The sequence below is a fragment of the Tinamus guttatus genome, unplaced genomic scaffold (genome assembly GCF_059628265.1).
Source record: "Tinamus guttatus ecotype Peru unplaced genomic scaffold, ASM5962826v1 Tinamus_guttatus_pri_ptg000794l, whole genome shotgun sequence".
NCBI classification, from domain to species: domain Eukaryota; kingdom Metazoa; phylum Chordata; class Aves; order Tinamiformes; family Tinamidae; genus Tinamus; species Tinamus guttatus.
In genome coordinates, this window is record NW_028289328.1 from 324,498 (window position 1) to 346,596 (window position 22,099).

Sequence of the window (22,099 nt, forward strand, 5' to 3'; positions counted from 1 at the left end):
CCTGTACTTCCTCTTAGTATTTGAACTTTCTTATGATTTTATCCAATATCTTCTCATGCTTCAAAGAGGATGCACTGTTTCACCATATCACCTGTCTACTTATCACATGTTAATGCTGCACTTTTTATTTTATTCTTCCTCAGTTCTGTCTTCCTAGTTAATTCCAGTTATTTTTTCTTCTGTCTCACAAAAGTTTTCCTAAAGGTTTATCATGACCACTTCCTTGCTCTTTTTCCTTTGTTTTTCCTTTCTAACTTTTAACATGCTTTTTTACCCCCCAATACTACAAGATCTTTCTGAGTGGCATTATATTCAAAATTACAAGTGCTGTCACATAATGTTAAGATTTTTTCTTCTTACCTATTATTCTAGATGTACCTGTGTTCAGTATCTTTGTTTTTCATGTCCATCACTTAGTAGTAATGGCATAGTTAAATTCATTTGTACTATGCCACCAGATTTGATTAGCGTCTTGAATAATTTTGGACTTTTGATCAGGATATTTGTCACCATTCATCTCTGAATAAGTTGACACGCAAGGTGCCCAGGAAAGAGCTTTTACAGCATTCTAGTAGATGACCTTTCCCCATATTGCCCATTCATCTATTTTCCTTTAACGAAATATTTGCCTGTGTGTACCTTTTTTACTTAACCCATTGAACCCACTGAAAATTAGTGTACCTAAGCTTTGGTTTGGGGCTATACCAAAAACTTCTTCAAAATATGAGATGAACTAGATCTTTTTATACTCACAGACTTAAATGATAAAAAGAAGTGCATATTATAACAGTACTTGTATTTCTGAACTTAATTTGGAACTTCACTAGATGTTTGTTTTTGAATATTGACTGTTTCACAGAAAGTAGATGTTTCATTAGCTGTCTCTGCAGAGGAGATGTAAACTACGGCTTTTGCTTTGAAAGAAGCTTGATCAGCTACTTTACTTCCTTTCCTGTATCAGCCTCATTTGGGTTTGGTGCCCTCTCGTGGAAAAAAATGTTGGAATTATCGTTATACAGCTCACAACACCTGTGTGCTGTTGCCTTGATGCCTGATCAATCATTTCTGTGTCCAGCAGCTGCAGATGCAAGCCAGCAAGACCTCTGCACCTCTTCTGTACACTTAGAATTACTATAGACAGACACAGTATAGACTGCAGTGCATTACACCAGTGGATTGGGATCCTTCTGTATTTACAGTGTGATTGCATAGTAAAATACTGATATTTCATTGCAAGCAGAGAAAATATGCAGGTGCTAAGACAGACTTATTTTAGATAGACTGATTAGTTCTTTGGCTAGCTTTTCAAGTTTTACCTTAACTAACATTTATCTTTGCATTTCTATGGGACATCGGATAGGGGCCATAATACACTTTTTCTTACAAAGTTTTTTATCATCAGCTATTTAACGCAGCTACAGTTTAATAATTTTACTTCAAGAACTAATTGTAAATTCATCTCTGAAAGGGATATAATACATTTCAATGTCCTCACTGAATAAAGTTTTTTTTTTTTTTTAAAGAAAGGTTATACCTGTTGCCTATGTGTAGTGGAAGTCATTGTAAAAGTCTGGAGACATCCTGAGCTCCATTTTCCTAATGAATAGCAACAAAAACCTACATTTATTTAAATTTAAAAAATATTAAAAGAAAAAAATCTATATAGAAAATATAAGCAGCCTTCTGAAATTCTTAGCCACAGCCAAAATATTTCAAGTTAAGATCTGTTTTGAATTGTGTACAGAAGAAAATTGGAATTTAGGTGGAAGTGTAGCCAGAAACAGGCATTAGAATATTTTTTCCTTTCAGCCACTGTGTGTGTGGGAGCTGATCAAAAAAATGTTTGAAGAAAAAAAAAAATCCCTGAAGTGAGTATCTGCAATAAGGTTGTAATAAATCAAACCTCAAAGTAAGTTTAGCAGCAAATTAAATTTGATTTTGCTAATGAGTATTTTGACACTACTGCTTGTAGTTGTCTTTTTTTTTCTTTTTCCAAGGAAGATAGAGTTACTGCCTTTAGTGGAAGTGGCACTTTGCCAGTAAACATTCACCCAGGCTCCCTTTAGAAATCTTTGATAATGACTTGCAGCTGAGGACAGCCAGCAGCACCTAAGGTTTTTGTAATTACTTATGCTTTAGCCACTGCTTATTTTTCCTTTCAAGGTTTGCCTTATTCCTAAATCTGCCCATGGTACAAATCCAGCAAGCGCACAAATGGCAGGGATGAAGATTCAGCCAATTGAAGTGGATAAGAACGGGAGCATTGACCTTGCCCATTTAAAAGCAATGGTGAGTGTTTAAACAGCTTTAATCTTCAAGACATGAACTCTTCTTCCCATCTACAGGTAATAGTGTTGGCAGTTGAATCAGATTTTTTCCTGAGAGAAAATAGGGCAAAAAGTAGTGAATACCACTGAATGCAAGCTTGATAAGGATAAGTAATTCCTTTTTTTTTTTTTTTGCTAACTCAGACACAAGCCTTGTGATACTTGTAATTTGTGGATCTTTTTTTGCAGGAGCAGCTGAGCAAGTCTTTTTACACAGTAGGCTCTTTTACAGCAGAGCTTTTTCTCCACATTCAGTGTCTGAAGTGAATGAAGCATGTTCATGAGCCTCACGCGTTTGTAGCTGCATTTTCCCATAGAGAAGCTCAGGCCCATTTCCGCTGGGGAAGATGTTGCTAGGCAACTTTTTTTTTTTTTTTTTTTTTTTAGGATTTTTTGAGTAGGATGGCCGCAGGTGAATCTTGTGAATCCAAGGATCTAGCTGGGCACACTTCTAAAAACACCCATTTTAACAGGCTGCCATCAGCATGATAGAACTGTATTGCTGAAAGTAAGCGGGATCAAGTCACTTGATTCCATTACTTTTAACGCAAAATGTTAAACTTAGCTTGTTTTAAAGTATCTCAGAAGTGATCATACCTATGTCTTTATAGCATGCCTTCTTCCCCAATTTTAAATCCTGGCTTGTTAAGAAATGAAAATATTTCCTCGCATAGAGTTTGCTGAAAGGAGGAGCTCAGTATCTTTTGATGTTGATGACCCGCTCTCCATGCTGACAGACTTGCTTCTGGAAAACACTGCATGCTTTTGTGTGGGTCCTGTGTCAAGGAACAGGGGCTAAAAGCTCATGGCTGATAGCAATTTTACTGGGTTACCACCTCGTATTTATAAGGAAACAACGTGGCTACGGGTGGTGGCGGTGGAGCAGCAGGAGCCACCGCAACCCCCATCATGCCTACGTATTTTCTTAATGACTCATAAGCAATCCTCCACGGCCTCAGCAAGGATGATGCGGTCAGATCCCCTCTCGTGGACAGGTCCCACAGCACGACTCCAAAGCCATCCCATGCTTCCAGCCTAAAAGTGCTGTATTTTCATTAAATGAGTCACAATTTTCAAGTCCCCATTTCAACTGTCTGACCAAGTCCCCTTCTTGGACTTCCCCGGCGTGACTCGCCGTGTCCAAGATATGCCGCATGACCTGCAGCACTCGTTCCTGTTCCTTAGTCATGGTGCGCCCCATGCTTATTCCCAGCGTCCCGGCCCAGGCGTCTTTCTCACCCGAAATGCCCTAAAGCTTCAGTATTCAGCAATCGCTTATCGTGATGGTTCCTTCCCCTCTGTCGCTCCGCTGGTGTTGGCCCACTGGTTATGAAATCACCTCATCTCTGTCAGGCCCCTGTTCAGGGCACCATTTGTCCTGTATCAAGGAACAAGGGCTAAAAGCTCATAGCCAACAGCAGTTTTTTTGGGGTGCAACCTCATATTCATAAGCAAACAAGGCGGTACATGTGTCCTACATGTGCCCCGATAGCCAATCCAGCCTTGTCTGAGGCTTTCATAACTTGAGATATCCAAACACAGAAAAGGTCAGGTTAACTTGTTCTTGTGTCTAGTCAGCAAGCCGCATCCTGCTTGAGCCAGTTCAGTCAGTCTGTTTTTTTTTTTTTTTTTTTTCTGCCAGTTGGCACCTTTTGCCCTTTTGCCAGTTTTGCCCTTTCCCTTACATCTTTCTCTTACAGGATCTTTTGTAGAGATCTTCCATTAGGAAGATTTATGAGCTTCTGTGACCTTGTCCTCCACCCTCTCCCATCTCCAGGTGGACAAACATAAGGAGAACCTGGCAGCCATCATGATCACCTACCCCTCTACCAACGGTGTGTTCGAAGAGGAGATTGGAGACGTGTGTGATCTGATTCACAAACACGGAGGCCAGGTTTATCTAGATGGAGCAAACATGAATGCCCAGGTGTGGAAACTATTGCACAAATTTGGTGCAGTTGAGACTGCACTTTCACTGGAATAAACGAAAGTGCTCAGTTCAGACCATACCGCAGCTTCACGGAGTTTGGGTGAGGGAGGAGAGGTTTCCGAGAACAGTAGCCAAAATTAGATGGTGAAGTAGCTGTTTAATTATTTGATCTTTCCCCTAAATATGTTAAAAGATCTATAGGATCTGTTATATTAAAAAACATCACTGAAAATAGGAATGGGAATTTTAAATCTTAATTCTTCACAAAAATGTTCTTTACATTAAAGCAAAAAGCACTGCTTGCCTCTGTACTTGTTTATAGAACTCCATATTAAAGGAAAATACCTATACCTACCCATAACACCCATTAGAGCCCAGTTTTATTAAATGTAGTAACAGGACTGCATTTAATAATAAAGCTTGAAATGACAGTAATATGTAGAGGAGTGGTTTGCATGTGAAGAACTTTTTGAGACCAAGTGTGTCCTTCACAGGTGGGACTGTGTCGCCCTGGGGATTATGGTTCCGATGTCTCTCACTTAAACCTTCACAAAACTTTCTGCATTCCCCATGGAGGAGGAGGACCTGGAATGGGACCAATAGGAGTGTGAGTATCTTTTTACCAGCTTTTCCAGAAAAAAAAAAAAAAAACTTAGTGAGTCTTGGTTAGCAATTCATTTAAGTATGAACTTAAATGTATGTGAGAGTTGTCCTGTTGTTTGTAGGCTTTTGTTTTCGGTCAGGTTGCTCCTGTTGTGTTCTGCTGAATCACAAGGTGGCATGTACCCATGTTCCCAAGACCAGACATGTGCTGGGCCTTTACTGTGTTCAGTGCATCTGGACTTGTTGGCTGTGCAGGTGCAGAAATAGTCTGTGGGCTTTGAGAACTGATACTACATATATAGTCCTGAATGTGAAGTGGTGCAGGAGGAGGATATAAACAGGAATCTATCCAATTGGGCAATCTTACTCCTTTATAAACATTTTGATATTTGCATGAATAGGTTGAAATCTATTGAACCATCCTCTGTTGTCACCAGCTGTGCTAATACACTTGTTATTGAAAAGGACATGGATTAGAGTCCCTGCTGGACTTCCTTTGGAAGAAGGGTATAAGAGGAGACCTGAACTGTCTAGGAATAATGACACAGAAGCACATAATTCACAAATCAGTATTTTTGTTGTTGTTGTTTTTTGCTTGACTGAATTTTTGTTGTTTTTTCTTTGTTTTAGGAAGAAACATTTGTCTCCTTACTTGCCTACTCACCCTGTCATCAGAATGCAGATGGATAAGGATGCATGTCCTTTGGGTACTGTCAGTGCTGCACCTTGGGGTTCCAGTGCTATATTGCCTATATCTTGGGTGTACATCAAGGTGGGTACACTTTTCTAAGGAGTATGACCTGAAGGTCCCTTTTTGTTTAGGTGAGTCTAAAGAACTCTGGCACTGAAATCACATAAACAGTCTTATAACAGTATTCTTATAACATTTATATCCTGTTCACACAGATTGTAAAGCATCTGAAGATGGTGATCATGGTGACAGATCACTTTTAGATCCTTTGAAGCTCCTTGTTCTGCAGTAGAACAACCTACTGCCATCACTGATGCTGTCACTGTTGCAATTGGCCACATAGAAAAGATGGCAAAACAACTGCCAAAATACAAGTCTTCTGTCTCTTGTCTGTAGTAATTTCTTGAAGCATTGATGCTAAGCCCACAAGACAGAAAGCTGCAGTCAGGCTTGCCTCTCCACTGTCTCTGACTTGAAGGTTTTCATGTTTGAAGAACTGCTTGGTTATTGGTGTTTTCAGTGGGATAGATTCCCCTAGAATTTTTGGCTGTGTACTGCAGTAGTGTTACCTGACCTGTGCAATATTCAACTTTACAAAATCTGTTTTAAAAGAGAACAACTTCATTTTCAGGAGTTATAACTGAATTTGGAAAATGAACCTAGTTTCGACTTCGAATGTGTGACAGCTTAATCTTGACCTAAGTATTTTTTTAATGATTTGCAGTCTGATAATTCTATAAATATTTGGCGACCTACATGGAACTATTTAGTCAAAAGAGATGAATTTAGATTCATTTCAGAAGACGATATTCTAGGGTTCTGCCCAGTATTTAAATTTCCAAGGAGAGGGCAGTTGCAATAGTGGACCTTCGTGGCAATGTCATTCAAGGTAGCTTGTGATTAGTTTGATGCCTGACCTGGCAGAACAGCTCTCATTGAATTTGAAAGTAGCAAGTATCAGGTGGTATAACTGTTGTTTGTTGTTACAAAATAGCATGTATTCACAGAATATTCAAACTGTAGTAAATTTTAAAAGAACTTATTTCTTCACCATTCAAGGCACCATCTGTTTAGATTTTCCCAGCTGGAGTGACTATCTTAAAGGCTGCTCTGCCTTTCTTCTCTGCCAACTTAACTTTTAGGTGTTTGTTAGGAAATTGAGACACAGCTCAATTCCAACACTTTATAGTTACTGAAGAAGAAAATATATTTCAGTGTTCATTTGGCTCTGAATCTTGTTAATGTTTTGTTAGTATGCACCCACAGCACTAGCAAGCAAGATTTGAGTTGCTGAAATAATTTGTACATATAGTAAAAACAGCTATGTAGACTGCTCTTCCCCTTGAAGTAAAGAAAGCTAGAAATGAGGCAGCACATACAGAGCTGATGAAATTCGTGAGTTCCACTCACATTTTTCTTTTCAATTCAAAGCTATTTAGTTTGAGGAAGTATTTGATTTTGAGCAAATCTTTTCATGTAATAAGCAGTCTTATAAGCAATGCTTTAAGCCAAGCTACTGGTATTGCACTGCATTGCTTGTCTCTCCATGTAGTGTAGAGAAGGTAAGTACAATTGTTGCATGGTTGCCTTATAGTCTTATAGAGCATCTTATAGTAAGATGCTCTACCAGTTTTGTCCTTTACTAAACAAAGCTTAGCTCGCTTGTTTTCAGATCTGTTTCTTTGTGTTATCCCTCTTTCAGACAATGGGAGGAAAGGGTCTTAAACATGCTTCTGAGATTGCTATTTTAAATGCAAACTACATGGCAAAGAGGCTAGAGAAGCACTACAAAATCCTTTTCAGAGGAGTCAAAGGCAAGTATTGAATACTCTTGTTTTATTCTGACAGAGGTGATTTTTGTTCTAACTTTTAGGGTAAAAGCTGGGTTGGTTGTATTCAATACTGCATGGTACCTAAGTCTCTGCCTTCTCCTGATGCGGCTCCTAAGAAGTAACCCACTGTGCTCATGTGTGGAGGTATCACGGGGGAACTTGGAGTTGCAGAAGAAGAAGAAAAGAATTCCTGATTTGTAATCAGATGAAATAGTGACTTAGGAGAGAATGAGCTGCTGCATCAGATTGTTCTCCGCAAAGTCTCATAGCAGATTGATGAAAGAGTAGAAAGCTGCAAGGTTGAGACCTCCAAATACCCCGCAACCAAAGACACAACAGTTGAAATAATTTTTTGGACCTGTACTTTTCCTTGCATAATTTTTTTCTGAAAGATGAAGGATTTCTGTCCTCATTCCCAACTTGATTCTCCTTTGAGAGAAAATTGCCTTTAGCAATGCAAAGTGCTTCTGCTGCATTGTAGTTCCTCATATCTCTGCTATCCTTTTTCATGTTCTCTGGTCTTTCTGTCTTGTTCAGTATTTTTGTTCTGTTCAAAAGATGAAATACTTATGAATTGCTATTCATATAGGCTATTGTAACTGTCACAGAATACTGTTTGACTGAGGTTGAATGGCAACAAAAAACTCTAAATTCAATATGTATGCTATCCAAACTGTGCATGCCTTAACCGTATGGGACTACATGTTGGCTGAATCTGCAGGTTATATTGGAAGAGGCTATACTATTTATTCATGGAAGTAAATGAAGCTGCAAATTTAGAAAGGTTGTAGGAAAATAAACTAGGTTTTTCAAACTAATAGATATAAGCTTAGATGAACCTGCCTCCAGGTACCTCTATACCAGATTTGAGATTCTCTCTGGCATAATATGAACCTGGTCATCTGTACAGTGCCAGTCTGAGGATCTTGAGAAAAAGCCTGGGACCCAGACAGTGCTGGAGAATTAATAGATCTAATTCTCAGGGTATTTGTAAATATTCTCTATTCTTCAGGGTATTTGTAAATATTGCAGTCTGCTTTGAGCACTCTTTCCTAGTTCTGAGGCCTTTTCTTAACCTACTGGGACTCAGAAATAGCTAATCTTCAGATACTGAGTTGTATTTCTCAAGTTTGAGCTTTTCCCTGAGTGTGTATATATATATATATATATATATATATATATATTTAATAGTCCTTCTTCCATGTTCTCCACCAAACCTATGAGAATAGACTGGAAAACGGTATTCACCCATCAGGTAAACATGGTACACTTTTTTTTGTTTGTTTACAGGTTTTGTAGCCCACGAATTCATTTTGGATACAAGACCTTTCAAGAAAACAGCAAACATTGAGGCCGTAGATCTTGCTAAGAGACTGCAGGATTACGGTGAGACAGATTTTGTTTGTTTTTCCTTTTTTTAAAAAAAAAGAGACGCGGTTTAAGTGTCGAGGGTTCCGGAACCACCGCGGTGCGCCCGCGCGCGGGGCCGCTCGGCCTGCTCAGCAGAGCGGCCCTGCAGGCCCAGCCGCGCCGCTGCGGCCCTCGTGTTCACCGAGCGGCCCCGGGGCTCTGGCTGGGCCGTGGGAGCCCACGAGCGTGTCCGTGGGAGCCCGTGGGTTGGGACCCAGGTTCTGACACCAGACCTGCTGGGAAATGCACGTGAAACCTTCCCAAGTGGGGCTTGGTGAGCTGCTCCGTGGCACGGCTGGGTTCCCCCCGAGCTGGGCCCTCAGGGACACCCGCTGTTTGCTCCTTGCACCTGGGTGATGCAGGTGACTGAAAAGGGTGAACTGCTGAACTGCAGTGGTTCCAGCTGACCCCCCACCTGTGCTTCCAGCTCACTGTGAGTAAAGGTCGTTCTACTGGGGAGTAAAACACTGTCCAGTGTTTTAATACCTTGTCAGTGAAATAACGGGGAAGTGTTGATAGCAAAAAAAGCCCTGCTGCTCTGTGTAGAGGGCTGCCGCAGTCTTGAATGGAATGGATCACTTCGTAAACAATTTTTAACATGCTTATGGGATTGTCTGTATAAATTCAAGTTTCATCCCCTGCACCCTGACTGAAAGTGGCACGAGGCTGTAATTAGCAGTAGGGCAGAAAAGAAATCATGAGATCCAATTTTATTTTTATCTTGATTCGCAGTTGTACAAATCCACACCTTTCCATTCAGCCTGGCACAAGAAGGTAAAATTAAAAACATTTTTATTGACAAGAGCAGAAATGGACAGGAAAAATACCTTCTCCTGGAGAAAATATTTCTTCTTGCGGAGAAGTATTTTGGGCTGAAAAATGACGAAGCTAGAAATGACAGCTTCGGGAGTATATCCTGAGATGAGCATGCAATTCTAAACTCTATCATGAATAGACTAATAATTCATGGTTCAAAACTAAAGTATTTGAACAGTCTCTCACCTGTATTAACTACCCTGCCAACCTTGTTTAAACGGAAAGGACTAAATTTGTGAGTCAGTGCTGGCTAATGCTTAGATAAAATCACAGTCTGTTTTCAGTGACTGAATTTCTTTTTTATCAGGTTTTCATGCTCCAACCATGTCCTGGCCAGTGGCAGGAACGCTTATGATTGAACCAACAGAGTCAGAAGACAAGGCAGAGCTGGATAGATTTTGTGATGCCATGATCAGTATTCGACAGGAAATTGCTGAAATAGAGGAGGGCAGGATGGACCCCCAAGTTAACCCACTAAAGGTAGGACGACGACGTGTAGGTAAAGTCACCAGCACTGCCTTGCCTTGGAGAGCACCTCCCAGTCTTGCAGGTTGCTGCAGCAGTAACTGTGTGCAAAACCTGTCGAGAGCATCGCCAGGCGGAGTGTCACAAGCATGAAGGATCCCTGCTGATTGCTTCCTGAAATTTTACTTTCCTAAAAACTTCAGAATTTGAATTTAGATGCTCTTCTCTGCCAAGCCAGAAGTTTAGTCTTTACTGAGAGACTGGATAAGGTTATTTAAGGAAGCATATGATCTATGTATCTGTTTCAAAGTCTTTGAAAAGTGATGAAGAGATGCTTATTAATCTACGAAGTGGTGGTAAATAGCCTTACAAGCAACTGCAAAATAAAAATGGAAAGAATTATTGTAGCACTGTAGCACAAAAAGGTTACTAGCTCATTTTTTTTCATGGTAACTGTTCTAATGCTGCATTGTATTTTTAAACACCAAGGGGATTTTTAGTAAAAAAATGAATATACATCAGCTAGATAGCAGGAAGCAGTATTGTCAGCCAAATTTTAAAAAGTCTTGCTTTCTGTCTTAGGTGTCCTTTTATTTTTTTTTCCCCACCCCTGTTTTGCTATAGTGTCAACCTCCAGGCATTAAACTCCTTTGGGTGTATGTAGTCTTGTGGATTTGAAGGAGGGTTTAAACTAACAAACACAGCCAGTTGATCTCAGCAATTTCACATGTCTTAACATCTTCCTGCTGTAGATGTCACCACATACTCTGAACTGTATCACTGCTTCCAAGTGGGATCGTCCTTATTCCAGGGAAGTTGCGGCCTTCCCACTGGTGAGTAAACCATGGAAACCTAATGATTTAGTAATACGTTTAGGAGCCCATCCCATCTTATCTGTAGTTTTCTGGGCTATTGCAGAAAAACTAACCTGATAGGCGTAACAACAACAACTTCAGAGTGTTCAGAGTTTTTAAAAGTGAGTTCTACAGCAGCCCTATTAGTTTTGTTTTTCCAGATTAAGAAAAAAGTATTGAAAAAAAAAGTCTCTAGACACAAAGTGCAAATTTGATTTCTAAACCTCAGTACTTCAGTATTGATTATTCTTGTTGCAAAGTGATCTGCACTTCCAGTGAGTTCAGAGTCTCCCAAAACCCTCCCACATCATGTTCAACCCTCTGCCTCAAAGAACTGCAGGTAAAGGCCGGGTTGGAACCGGGCTCCAGACATGTCAGATGTCTTCAGAGAACTATCCAAAATTGTTTCCAGAACCTTAACAGCTCACTTCTTAGAGCTTAACTGTATGTGTAAGCATTGTCAGTTTAATTCAAATTGTATCCATATACTTTATTGCTATTTGCTATTTACTATTTCAAGTTTTAACTCCACAATGACCGTTGCTCAATATCTAAAAGGAGGGAGAGAAGCAAGGTGGCATAACGTCACCATCTCCTTCACGTTTCCTGGATTTCTGTCTGCTAGCCAGTTGTTCAGAGGACACTGGTTTTTCAAATCTCATGATAGCTGCTCCTTTCCATGCCTTTTTTTTGGCAGACATGGTTACATTCTTTGCGAATCTAAATATTGTTTTGACTGCCAACCCTATTCCACATCCTTGTTAAATTTCAGGGACTCCAAACAGCTTTGAGGTATGATTTCCCTTTAAAAATCCACTTCAGCATTCTTTGTTCTTAATCCATTACACTTGCACAAATTTTATTGGTATGGCAGACAAAATCATTAGTCAATTCTCTTCCTGCATGTAGCCCTTCGTGAAGCCTGAAAGCAAGTTTTGGCCCACGATCGCTCGCATTGATGACATTTATGGAGATCAGCACCTGGTTTGCACCTGCCCACCCGTGGAGGCCTACGAATCTCCCTTCTCCGAGCAGAAGAGAGCGTCTTCCTAACGCTGCCGCCTGCGTTTCTGGATCCATCAGGATGCCTGTTTTGTCCCAGACCTGATAGGGGGTTTACACAGTAAAGGGGATATAAGATAGGGGATATATAGTATATATACTGTGTATATTTTGGGTAATCTCCACATGTTCTAATTGAATCAATGCTCAGTTAAAATGTAAATACAATCAGTGTATTAGGTGTAATCAAAATGTGTTAGTTCCTCAGCAGTTGATGTTAAAGTTGCCTTAATTCAGGCTGAAGTTTTAACAATTAACATAGAATTTTCAAAACAGTATGGAAAATATGTTGCAAAGAAGCAAAATAGATGCAGATGCATAAGGCAATAGCAATGAACATTAACTGCAGGAGTAATTGTTTATATTTTGTACAAACAGATGAAGTAGATTGTTTAATTTACTTCACTGATCACCACCAGCCTTGCTAGTGTTAATATTTCTTACCTGTTTTTTTAACTACCAATGTTAGTATTGCAATAAAGATCGGTCAGTTTTAAGTGTTGTCATATTTTGAATCTTAGCTTTTGAAGTAGATTTATCTAACCAAAGCAGTCTGAAAAAAAGCCTGCTCTGCATTCTGATTTGTCAGAACTGCCAGAGTCTTTCTACACAAAGTAAAATACTGTCAGAGGTTAGTATTATAGATCTGCATTTCCATGAGCTAGCTGCAATAATTAATCTTACTCCTTTCTATATCATATCATTTTTAGCTTGTAGTTCCTCTAAACTTACCAGACTCTGAACTGTTTGGGTTGTTATTAATATGCTTCTTTCTTCTGTAATGTCTCAAACTGCTTATCTTGAATAGTGGAACTCATCTTGCTGCGTCTTGACATGTAAGTCTACAGGTTTGTAAATATTGTTTTTAACTTCCATTCTGGCCCTACAAACATCTGACATCTGCTGCTAAACCTAATGCTATGCTCACTTAGAAAGCGTTCCAAATGCAAACCTTCATGTATTTTATAGTCTGTTCCCAAAATTTTAGCTTTAAAAGTGAAGCTTACCTGGAGAGTACAGGTGACAGCCAACTTGTGCATTTGGAAGGCACTGGAGAGGTGTTTTGTGCAGACAGACAAACCAGCTCATCCACATGAAGTGGGATTTTGGTGATTTTGGTGCGTCAGGAAGGTACTGCAGAAAAACATTCAGATTGTGGAAACATTCCTGGGCTCCCCAGATGGCAACTGGTGGCACTCTTTTTGAAGCCCAGGGCCCAGTGTTTATAGCTCCGTTTTACATACTGTACTTTTGTGTCCTGTATAGTAAAGGTTTCGGAGTTTTGATTCTTTATTCTTTTCTGTGGGATCCAGGGATTCAACAGAGAGGCAGCCACCAGGGACAAGGAAGGATTTCATAAGGGGAAGGTTGGGCCAGAAACCAATTTTGATGTAAGAAGGTGCATCTGGGTCCTAAGATAGATACCTAAATACATAGGTAAGAATAGTAGTAGTTTCTACATTTAAAAAATATATACTGGAAAAAATGCCTTTTTCAGTAGCTATCGGTATAGCAGTAAGGGAGGAGTGTATAGAATTGTGGTAGCAGGGCAAGCTCTAGTTTAAGGGAAGACAAACGTGCTCAGCTGCCAGCCTGACCTCACAGCGTTTGCCAGCCTCCTTCAGGGCTGGTTTTATGTCAGTTTCACATCATGGCCGTTTCACAGGGCCAACTTCAAACTCTCAGCCTGGCAACTAGTGGTAGATACTTCATAAGCTCGAAGAGATCATCCGGCATTATTATCAAGCAGAAGTCATCATGTTTTCTAGTAAACAGGCTGCAGTAACTCTTCAGAACAGGAAAAATAAAACGTTAGGACAGTTTCTTGGCAAACATTACACGAACTATTCACCTTCACTACTCACCTATTTTATTTTTATAAATGCTGAAGCGTTCAGAACAGGGAGCAGTAACCTGTGCAAATTTAAGGCAGGATGGTGGTTCATGAATTTGAGATTGCTGCCCTGGAGATGCTGTATGCAGAATTTTGAGAGACTACCTTCTTAAAATGATGCATTAACTCAGCAGTTAATTGGTAAAAGCCATCACATGGGAAGAAAAAAGGCATCAGAAGGTATGAAATACTTGGTAGCGTTCATCTATCAGATTAAAAAGTTGCAGATCTCATGGGCTTCCTGTGTGGATCCATGATTGTCACAGGGGTAAAATATCATGTGTTTTCACCATGAAGTATGGAGCTACCATTTTATTAAAAATAGGACACAAGAATCTACCCGCAGCTCTTCGAAATTACGCTTATCCATGAGGCAGTTCTTCAGAAAGCGTTCAGCAGGTTTTGCGTTCAGAGAGGAGGATGTAAAAGCTGCTGCAGCGTGAACCAACACATTGAGCAGCCCCCTGAGAAGCACCTCTACACGAAGCCTTACGACCAGCAGCAGTGTCTCACGGGTGTCATCGCGTAGCCTCACACCGAAAGGTCTTCCCGAAATGGTGCTCCCTTTTCCGAGGGCCGACGCACACGTTCACGGGGCCGCAGGGCACGAGGGGCAACGCGCCGACGGGACTGGCCCGTGACACGACTGGCCCGTGCTGAGCACGGCCCTGCGCGCACGGACAGCGCTGCATGAGCTTGATCTCCTGGGAGAAAAAAGCCTCTCTCCGAGTCGACGGCGTCTTCTCTTGATGGTTTGAAAAAATAAAGAGCGCGTATAAAGAAAACCTTTAGTAATCTGAAAACAACGGTGATGATTTAAGTAAGTTTGGGTAGTAGAGGGGAATAAAAACAAAATTAGCAACTTTTCTGAATCATAAAATATTTAATAAGGTATATTTGGGGGGGAAATATATTGTATATAAAATTTCAGATCACAATATGAAGCTATTTGAACCCTCTCCAAGCTAGCACTGCCTTCAATGCTGTGTAGATGTATTGCCACTGATACAAGACCTACTAAAAGCATACAGTTTAACTAATACAGAAGTGGCTTTTTTCATATGAAATATTTTTTACACAACTAGAGTGTCTTGAATACCCTCTTTAAGTGCAAAAAACACAGATCACTTTACACTAATGCAGCAACAATGCATTCATATTGTTCTCATTAGTCATTAGTAGTCAACTTGCATAAGATACAAGAAAAAGCACAATGAAGCTCACAAAAATAGACTAAAAATCAGCCTGTTCTTGCAAAAAAATACAGCATAATGGAAGAAAAAGACAAGAAAGGATTATGCACACCACAGAATTTGCTGTTCTTTAATCCAGCTGGCTTAAGTGCTGTTTCTGTTTTTTTCTTTTTTTTTTCTTTTTTTGTGGGTTTGTTTTGGTTTGTTTTTTTTTGTTTTTTTTTGTCTTTTTTTGTCTTTTTTTTTTGTAAATCAAACCACATGGACCAGGCACAACTAATATTCAGGAGGCAGTGTGTAGCTAAAACTTCACTGAACTTTTAATCATCCCCATGATTTATTTTCCTCTGTCCTGAGGTAGTTACAAAAGCAAATCATAAACCAAGCATCAGCTAGGCCCGTTAGAGCTGAGGCTTTTTTTTTTTTTTTTTCCTCTTTAAAAACTATTTGTCAACTGGCCAAAAACTACCTTTGATGTTAAAAGACAGCTGAGAATTAGAGTTCCCACTACACAAAAATGGCTATGAGGGGAAGAGGGCTAGCTGCTTCAAAATGTGACAATATATTGAGTCCCATCAAGCTGGCTGGTCCACTGTCGCATTTCCCGTGTTCGTTCTCCTCTCTAGCTCTGTCTCTAGAGTCACTGGGAGAAGCCTGGAAGGGTCTGGGCCCATCATCGTCCTTTACTGTATCCCGGGAAGAACTGGTCCAGTAGCGTCTGCAGGACCTTGTTGGCGACCATGGTGTAGCCCTTCCCCAGGTCGTAGCGGCACGCGGGGCATGTGAAGACCTCAGCTCTGAAGGAGCGCTGCAAACAGCTCTAGGACGTGCAAAGACAAAGAAGCAGATGGTCAGAGCTTGGCTTTATCACCAGAAACTAAGGAATTGCTGTAAGAGCACAACACCAAGTCCTTGGGTGTCCTTATCTGCCCATAGGGTTAAAGTAACCTAGCAAAAGAACTCGGCTCTTGGCCAGGCTGCGAGCGCCCGTCCGGGAGGCTCTGGGATCAGACCTCTGCTCAGATTTCCCCTCCATTTCCATTAGTGCCTTCCGTGAATCAGCTACACCTGCAGGTTCTTTCTCATGCCCCTCGTAGCTTGCAGCAATATTTCACATCTGCAGTTCCAGTAGTGGCTACGTGTAAAGGCACAGGTTTTATCTAACAACCTGCATCTATCTCAGCTGGCACGATTCAGTTAATGCAGTTAGAGATATGCGGAATAATAATATTCATTACACTCAAAACAGTTTCCACAATGAGGGTGTCAGCACTGCCCTTTTCCTGTTAGCACAGGCTGCGGCAGACAGCTGAAGCAGGCAAATTTAATGTGAATAATTATTCAGAACAGATATGTGCCTAAACAACAACACAATTTGACTAACAAACTATTCCCTAAAGCTTTAAAGCTTTGATTTTCTATTGACAAATTACTTACTAATAGCTTCAAATTCTGTGCTTTCCAGGTCCGTTGCCATTCAGCTTTCTCTTCTCTGTGTTTTTTTCAATTTTCATCACTCTAGATATTAACCCCTTGCCAAACTTTGCCTCTGTGTAACGCTTGCCTCTATGCAACACTTCTCCTCTATGTACACCTATGTACACCTCCAGTGTTTTCGAAGGAGAATTCCTCCCCTCCCATGTGTGTGCATCAGATCTCTGCCCCTGCTTGTCAGGGTCCATCCTAACAACAAGGTGAGTTACAGAGGGTGCCCATTTACCTTCTGAAACAGTGAAGTTATGTCAGACACGGTACTAGGAGGGCAGTTAGATTTGCTCCTTGTAGGCTCTTAGGGAGAAACGCTGGATAGGATAGGCACATTTTAAGTATCCAGCTTTCAGGGAATAACTCTAGGCACTTGTGTGATAAAAATTAACTCTCCATAAATCGTATTCCAGACTCCTTATGTTGTTTTCCAATCATTCAAGATTTTAAAATATGTGACTTCTAAAATAATGCCTCTGTTTAACATAGCTTCTTCACCCATCCTACTACATATAAATTATGCGAAGAAAAGGCAAGATAAAAATAACATACACCTAAAAGCACAAGGTTTATTTTTTTATTTACTCTGTGTCTTTTCAACAATTCTTAATAAAACTGTAGGCAAAGTTTTTAAAATCTCTTTTTATTTCTTAGCCAGCAATCACTAAAGGCAAGCATGATATCTTTCTTGCTCATAATGCTTAGAAATAAATGTTTTTGTAAACTGCACTTTGGCTCTGGTCTGTGGTGTCGCAGAGCCAAACAAAAGTGCAGAGAGAGGCAGAGCTCATTCTTACTTTGCAGACGTTGTGGAGGCACTCTGTTGTCACTGGCTGGAAAACCAGCTCCTGGCAGCAGACACACATAAAGGATTGTTCCAGTTTCTTCAGAAAATTCTAATGTAGGGCAAAGGAATAAGAGAGTCAAACTCCATTAAAGGCACGCCCATGAATATGCAAGCAAAAATAAAAATAAAAGCATTTTTACCTTAAATAAGCTATGTTTTCAAACTACACTGCCTTACTGCTATAGCTACTACATACATTATTTACGAACTTACGTGCCAAATTCACACTGAGCTTTCAGACCTGACCTGAGAAATTAAGTTGGCCCTTTGAAAATCTGGCAAATACACATATAAACTCCTGAGACACTTGTATAACACAGCTGTTACCCTTCCACCAAACTTAGTGAGCAATGCATAAAAAAGACATTACATGAGTACTGGAAGCTGCGAAATTCAATGCACGATGTGGTCAGACAGCAGCTTTACCTTGCAAAGAGACTGCTTACGCTGCAACTTTCCTACCGCCTCCAGGGCTCACTCCAGGTCCCAGGTTTCCTTCCAAAGAGCCTGCACAAGGCCTCAACGGGCAGGTATTTTCCTAAAAGCCTCTCAGGCCCTGCTCCTGCTCCTCCGCCCCCGCAGCGGCCGCGCTGCCCCTTCGCGGCACAGCTCGTGCACGCGCTGCTTGTTCCACTAACACACCAAACTGCCAAAATTCCTCAAATCCTCCCTGTTCAAGAGGAGAAGGAAGAGTACCTTACACTACTTTTGTTAAGAAAGTCACCTCTGCGGCTCCTGTGGTGGTTATGGGCTATGGCTACCTTTAACTGCTTCTTGTGTCCTCACTCTCCAATTTATCTGCATTAGGTAAAAGAACCTCCCTGGTTTTTCTGTCTTCTCTGAGCAGCTCTGAGGAATATCAGATTCATTTATATCATGTATTTTACACATACAAAGCATGCGTATCTCTGCTATGTCAGTGATCTGCAAATACCTAAAAAACACCAGTGAGGATATATATACACATACGTAGAAAGAAAAACAAACAAAAAAAAGGACAGACTTGTAATTACTAAAAATAGAGTACTGTGCAATGGTTTTAAAAATAACAGATATATCTTAAATTATACTTTCCAAAATGGAAAGGTGGTTGTTTCAAGCAAAAGGTCTGCATTTTCACTAAATCTACATTAAGCTTGCTCTCTGGTTCCCACTGCATTTAGGGTCAACCATACAGAACTTCTATCAAAATTATGTAGTAATTAACTACCTTTGAAATATTTTTTCTCTCCTTTTTTAGAAATACATCTCTCTATTGTCTTCCATCAGGTAACATTTTAAGAACAGATATTCTTTCTAACCAATTACAAACCCCAGGTAGTACACAGATAAAAAGGTAGTAGCTTTATCGTATTTTACTGTAACAACTTTACAGTATCAGCTCCTACACAAATAGAAGTGCAGTAGCTTTATAGCCAAGATAGCACTGCATATGCAAGAACATAAAATATTTATAGAAAGGTCTTTTTCTGTCACTGAAAAGCAAAAACAGCCAAAGCTGCATCTCAAATTAACAGATATCTATATTCATTTCTAGGCACCCATTTTCCAACTAATGACTTTTTTCTGAGTTGCTACTGACATTTGTCAAGTCACTTCATAACTTCCTTGTGCCTTCATTTTTTTATTCTGCAAAACATCTGAATTGACTGAACTTAGTACTGATAAGACTAGTAATCACTGAAGAACATAACATGTCCAGAGATACTACTTCTAAGCTTTTTTGTGCTAGTTTCTAGTGTCTTCAGTCTTGAACTACTCTTCCTATATTCCGGATGTGTAGGGGGAGGGAAGTTTTGTTTTTGTTTTTTGCTTCCTTATTTTCATTTTATATTTAAGTTTTAAAAGTTTGAAGATGACTATTCTTCCATCTCCTTGAGAAAAAAAAATATTTGCTGTCATTTCTGTCTAAAGAAAAGTAGTGATTGGAACCATCTTTCCATCTTTCCTCAGGTCTTACTTCTCTTGTCAACATTACACAAAAATATATTTAGAGAGAAAAATACATTACCTTCAAAATAAAAGCCAGTACTTTTTACATTAATATGGTGCTTTATGTGAGAAAAGTACTGTACTATGTGGGTGCAACCCTAGTCATCAGTAACAAACTCTACTGTTTCCCTGAAATCTGAATCCTGCAAAAAGAGTCTGATGCTAGAAAATAGCATATACTTAGCAAAAGCTTAGCCACCAAATTCAGTTTTAACAAAGGCTCAGATTTTTCCTTACACAACAAACCAAAGGTAAAAAACAAAAATTCAAGTATGCATCAAACATACTGGTCCTTCCTTTAGAGAAGCAAGTACTTCATCCCACAGTTTCTGGTTCATAGTGTCTTCTCTGATCAGCCACTGCTGCTCCTGGGTGAGCTGGAAAGCCTCTCCTTTCCCTCCATCGCCCATTCTCATGGCTTTGGGTGTATTGGTAGGTTCCTCTACACCTGCTTAAGATGAGACACAGTAACGATGAAGAGTTAGTCCAAACTAGCAGAAGGGAGAGACAAAACTGTTCCTAGAAGGCTAAAACATGGTCCACATCCATGTGATGCTAAAATAAAGTCCCTGCTGCAATGTGTAAGGTTAGTGTTATTTTGGACTGGAGCACAAAGCTGCACAGAAGACAGTTCATTTTTCTACACAGCTTAAATGAAAAAAAAAAGTCCTTAAATACAGTAAACAGAATCTTAAAGCCCCTTTCCACTACCTGGCTAATGAACATTTACTTAACCTTTTACATTTGTATTTCAAAAATCTTCCTGCTTCTGCTAGGTTTTTATGTTACTGGCTTATTAAACACAACATGACAGCCTTCACTGATGAACACTAAAAGGAAAAAAGAAATACCATCATCAATTGTCCTTTTCTGGTTTCCATTGCTCTGGTTGGTCGGCTCCTGTTTCACAGTTTGCTTTTTAACCTTATCTTTCTTCTCTTTGCTAGCCATGGCTTCCAAATAACCTTCTGGATACTAAAATAAAAAAATATATATTTGTTTGAAACAAAATCCATTGGCATACAGGAATTCCCAGGACTAACTTCTGAAGGACTCTAAAACCCCATGACTATGTATTGAACTAATTAAAAAAAAAATAAACTTATATGGAGAACATAACTTTCAAATGAGTTGTAGACAAGTAAAAGGATCTGATCTGGAATGGACTGTATTAAAAGGAACCTGAAATCCCTATCTATGTCCTTCAGCTATAAAAATCAGCACACTACAGTTGAAGACAATGCCAAAACGAACTATTGGCCTTCTCAAGAAGGAAGAACTATGTTACTTCTTTCACTCTTTCACGGATTCTGCAATGGCCAGTTCTCCCGGGTGAGTTTATCACCCCCTGAAATACATTATCTACACAAATTACTCTCATGTACATAAAAGTACATACAAATACAGGGTTTGCATGAATTCTCAGAGAGGTCCCACTATTTCAAATGCTAACCATACAAAATGGGCATGGCATAAGGACTGCAAAAACAGACTCCAAGTCCGAATTTTATAATCCATATACAGAAAACAATGTAATGAATAATGGAAAATTTCATCCACAATTCCTTCTGGTTTGTAGTTATTATAGAATTTTTCTCATTTGCAACTAATCTTGGGTGTTTTTTGTTTTTCATGCCACAATGAAGTAAAAGAAAAAGGTCTTGAATTTAACTCTGCTTCCTACTTCTGGAATTTGCCCTAAGACCCACGCTGTGAACACGGATTCTGACCTGCACACTCAGACCCAGTTTCTTCGACCTCTCCATTCCCTCCGACGTCCAAGGCGCAGGCTCAACGTCGTCTCTCCTCAGAAGGTAGCGCCAAACTAGAAATCCACATTTCCCAATTTCTGGCCAATATTTCACCACCTAAGCAACAATAAAAATAACAATCAATTTGTAGTGTATCACACAGCAGGATTTTTTAGAGCATTGTTTGAAACAGGATTTATGAGGTACTCCACAGAAGGCAGGATACCTTGTAAATGCCATCGTATCTGTTGCCTTCCTCTGGGGCATATTTGCTGATCCTGCGTCCCTTCGAGCTGCGCACTACTCTGACAGGCTTACCAGCTCTCCAGTTCTTAGACTCTGCTCCATTTTTATCATCCAGCGGGGCATCACAGTTCAGGGCCAAAGCTCTAAAAATACATTGAAAATCTTCATGAACTAGGTAGCTTCCTAGGTTTTATTGAGAATTCATAAAACAAAACATATTTATTTGTCTTGTCCCATTTTTATTAAGCACCATAAAAAAATTTACTGAAACTTCTTCAAGAAATTAGATCACTATGGAAGCAACATGCTACTGTATGTGACAAAGAGAAAAAAGAAAAGACAGAGAAAGTAGAACACATATTTTTTTAAGTTTGCTTTTACAAAGGGAACATTTTTAAAACCTGCTTTGTGTCCCTGTTCCTTACTGTTTTGTACATTGCAGATTATTGCAGATTACAGACTTGCACCATCATTGTGTTCACAGTGCCTTGCGTGTCTAGAACTGGGTCCTCACACAGTTACTGAACAAGGGTGTTTGCTTGTCCTTGAGTTAGCTCATGTCACTTAACTCCTATTCAGAGGCAGTTTACGGATTATGAGAAAGATTTCCATACTGATACTTCTTTGGGTGGCTACTCTATAGTTCTGACCCTGCATCATTTTTCATAATCATCAATACTGGGCACTAAGTGTAAAAACCT

At 39.9% G+C, this 22,099-nt stretch overlaps 2 protein-coding genes across 3 annotated transcripts in view; one reads left to right on the forward strand and one right to left on the reverse strand.

Annotated features, from left to right (window-relative positions):
- GLDC (glycine decarboxylase) overlaps window positions 1–11,991 on the forward strand; it is a 37,548-nt gene extending 25,557 nt beyond the window's left edge. Inside the window, exons 17-25 of the mRNA XM_088537501.1 lie at window positions 2,164–2,289; window positions 4,105–4,254; window positions 4,752–4,864; window positions 5,491–5,632; window positions 7,254–7,365; window positions 8,674–8,769; window positions 9,917–10,089; window positions 10,827–10,907; window positions 11,838–11,991. Of these exons, the coding sequence (XP_088393627.1) occupies window positions 2,164–2,289; window positions 4,105–4,254; window positions 4,752–4,864; window positions 5,491–5,632; window positions 7,254–7,365; window positions 8,674–8,769; window positions 9,917–10,089; window positions 10,827–10,907; window positions 11,838–11,981 (1,137 nt within the window). The 3' untranslated portion in view covers window positions 11,982–11,991. The remainder of the gene's footprint in view (window positions 1–2,163; window positions 2,290–4,104; window positions 4,255–4,751; window positions 4,865–5,490; window positions 5,633–7,253; window positions 7,366–8,673; window positions 8,770–9,916; window positions 10,090–10,826; window positions 10,908–11,837) is intronic.
- Window positions 11,992–15,463: 3,472 nt separating this feature from the next.
- Window positions 15,464–22,099, reverse strand: part of UHRF2 (ubiquitin like with PHD and ring finger domains 2) — an 85,835-nt gene continuing 79,199 nt past the window's right edge. The window contains exons 11-16 of one of the 2 annotated variants that reach the window (XM_088537505.1): window positions 21,379–21,541; window positions 21,132–21,269; window positions 20,253–20,376; window positions 19,689–19,849; window positions 17,360–17,458; window positions 15,464–15,897 (exon numbers count right to left, since the gene is read on the reverse strand). In XM_088537505.1, coding sequence (XP_088393631.1) covers window positions 15,751–15,897; window positions 17,360–17,458; window positions 19,689–19,849; window positions 20,253–20,376; window positions 21,132–21,269; window positions 21,379–21,541 — 832 coding nt within the window. In that variant the 3' untranslated portion in view covers window positions 15,464–15,750. Of the gene's footprint in view, window positions 15,898–17,359; window positions 17,459–19,688; window positions 19,853–20,252; window positions 20,377–21,131; window positions 21,270–21,378; window positions 21,542–22,099 lie in introns of both variants that reach the window. The other variant, XM_088537504.1, reaches the window with a different exon arrangement.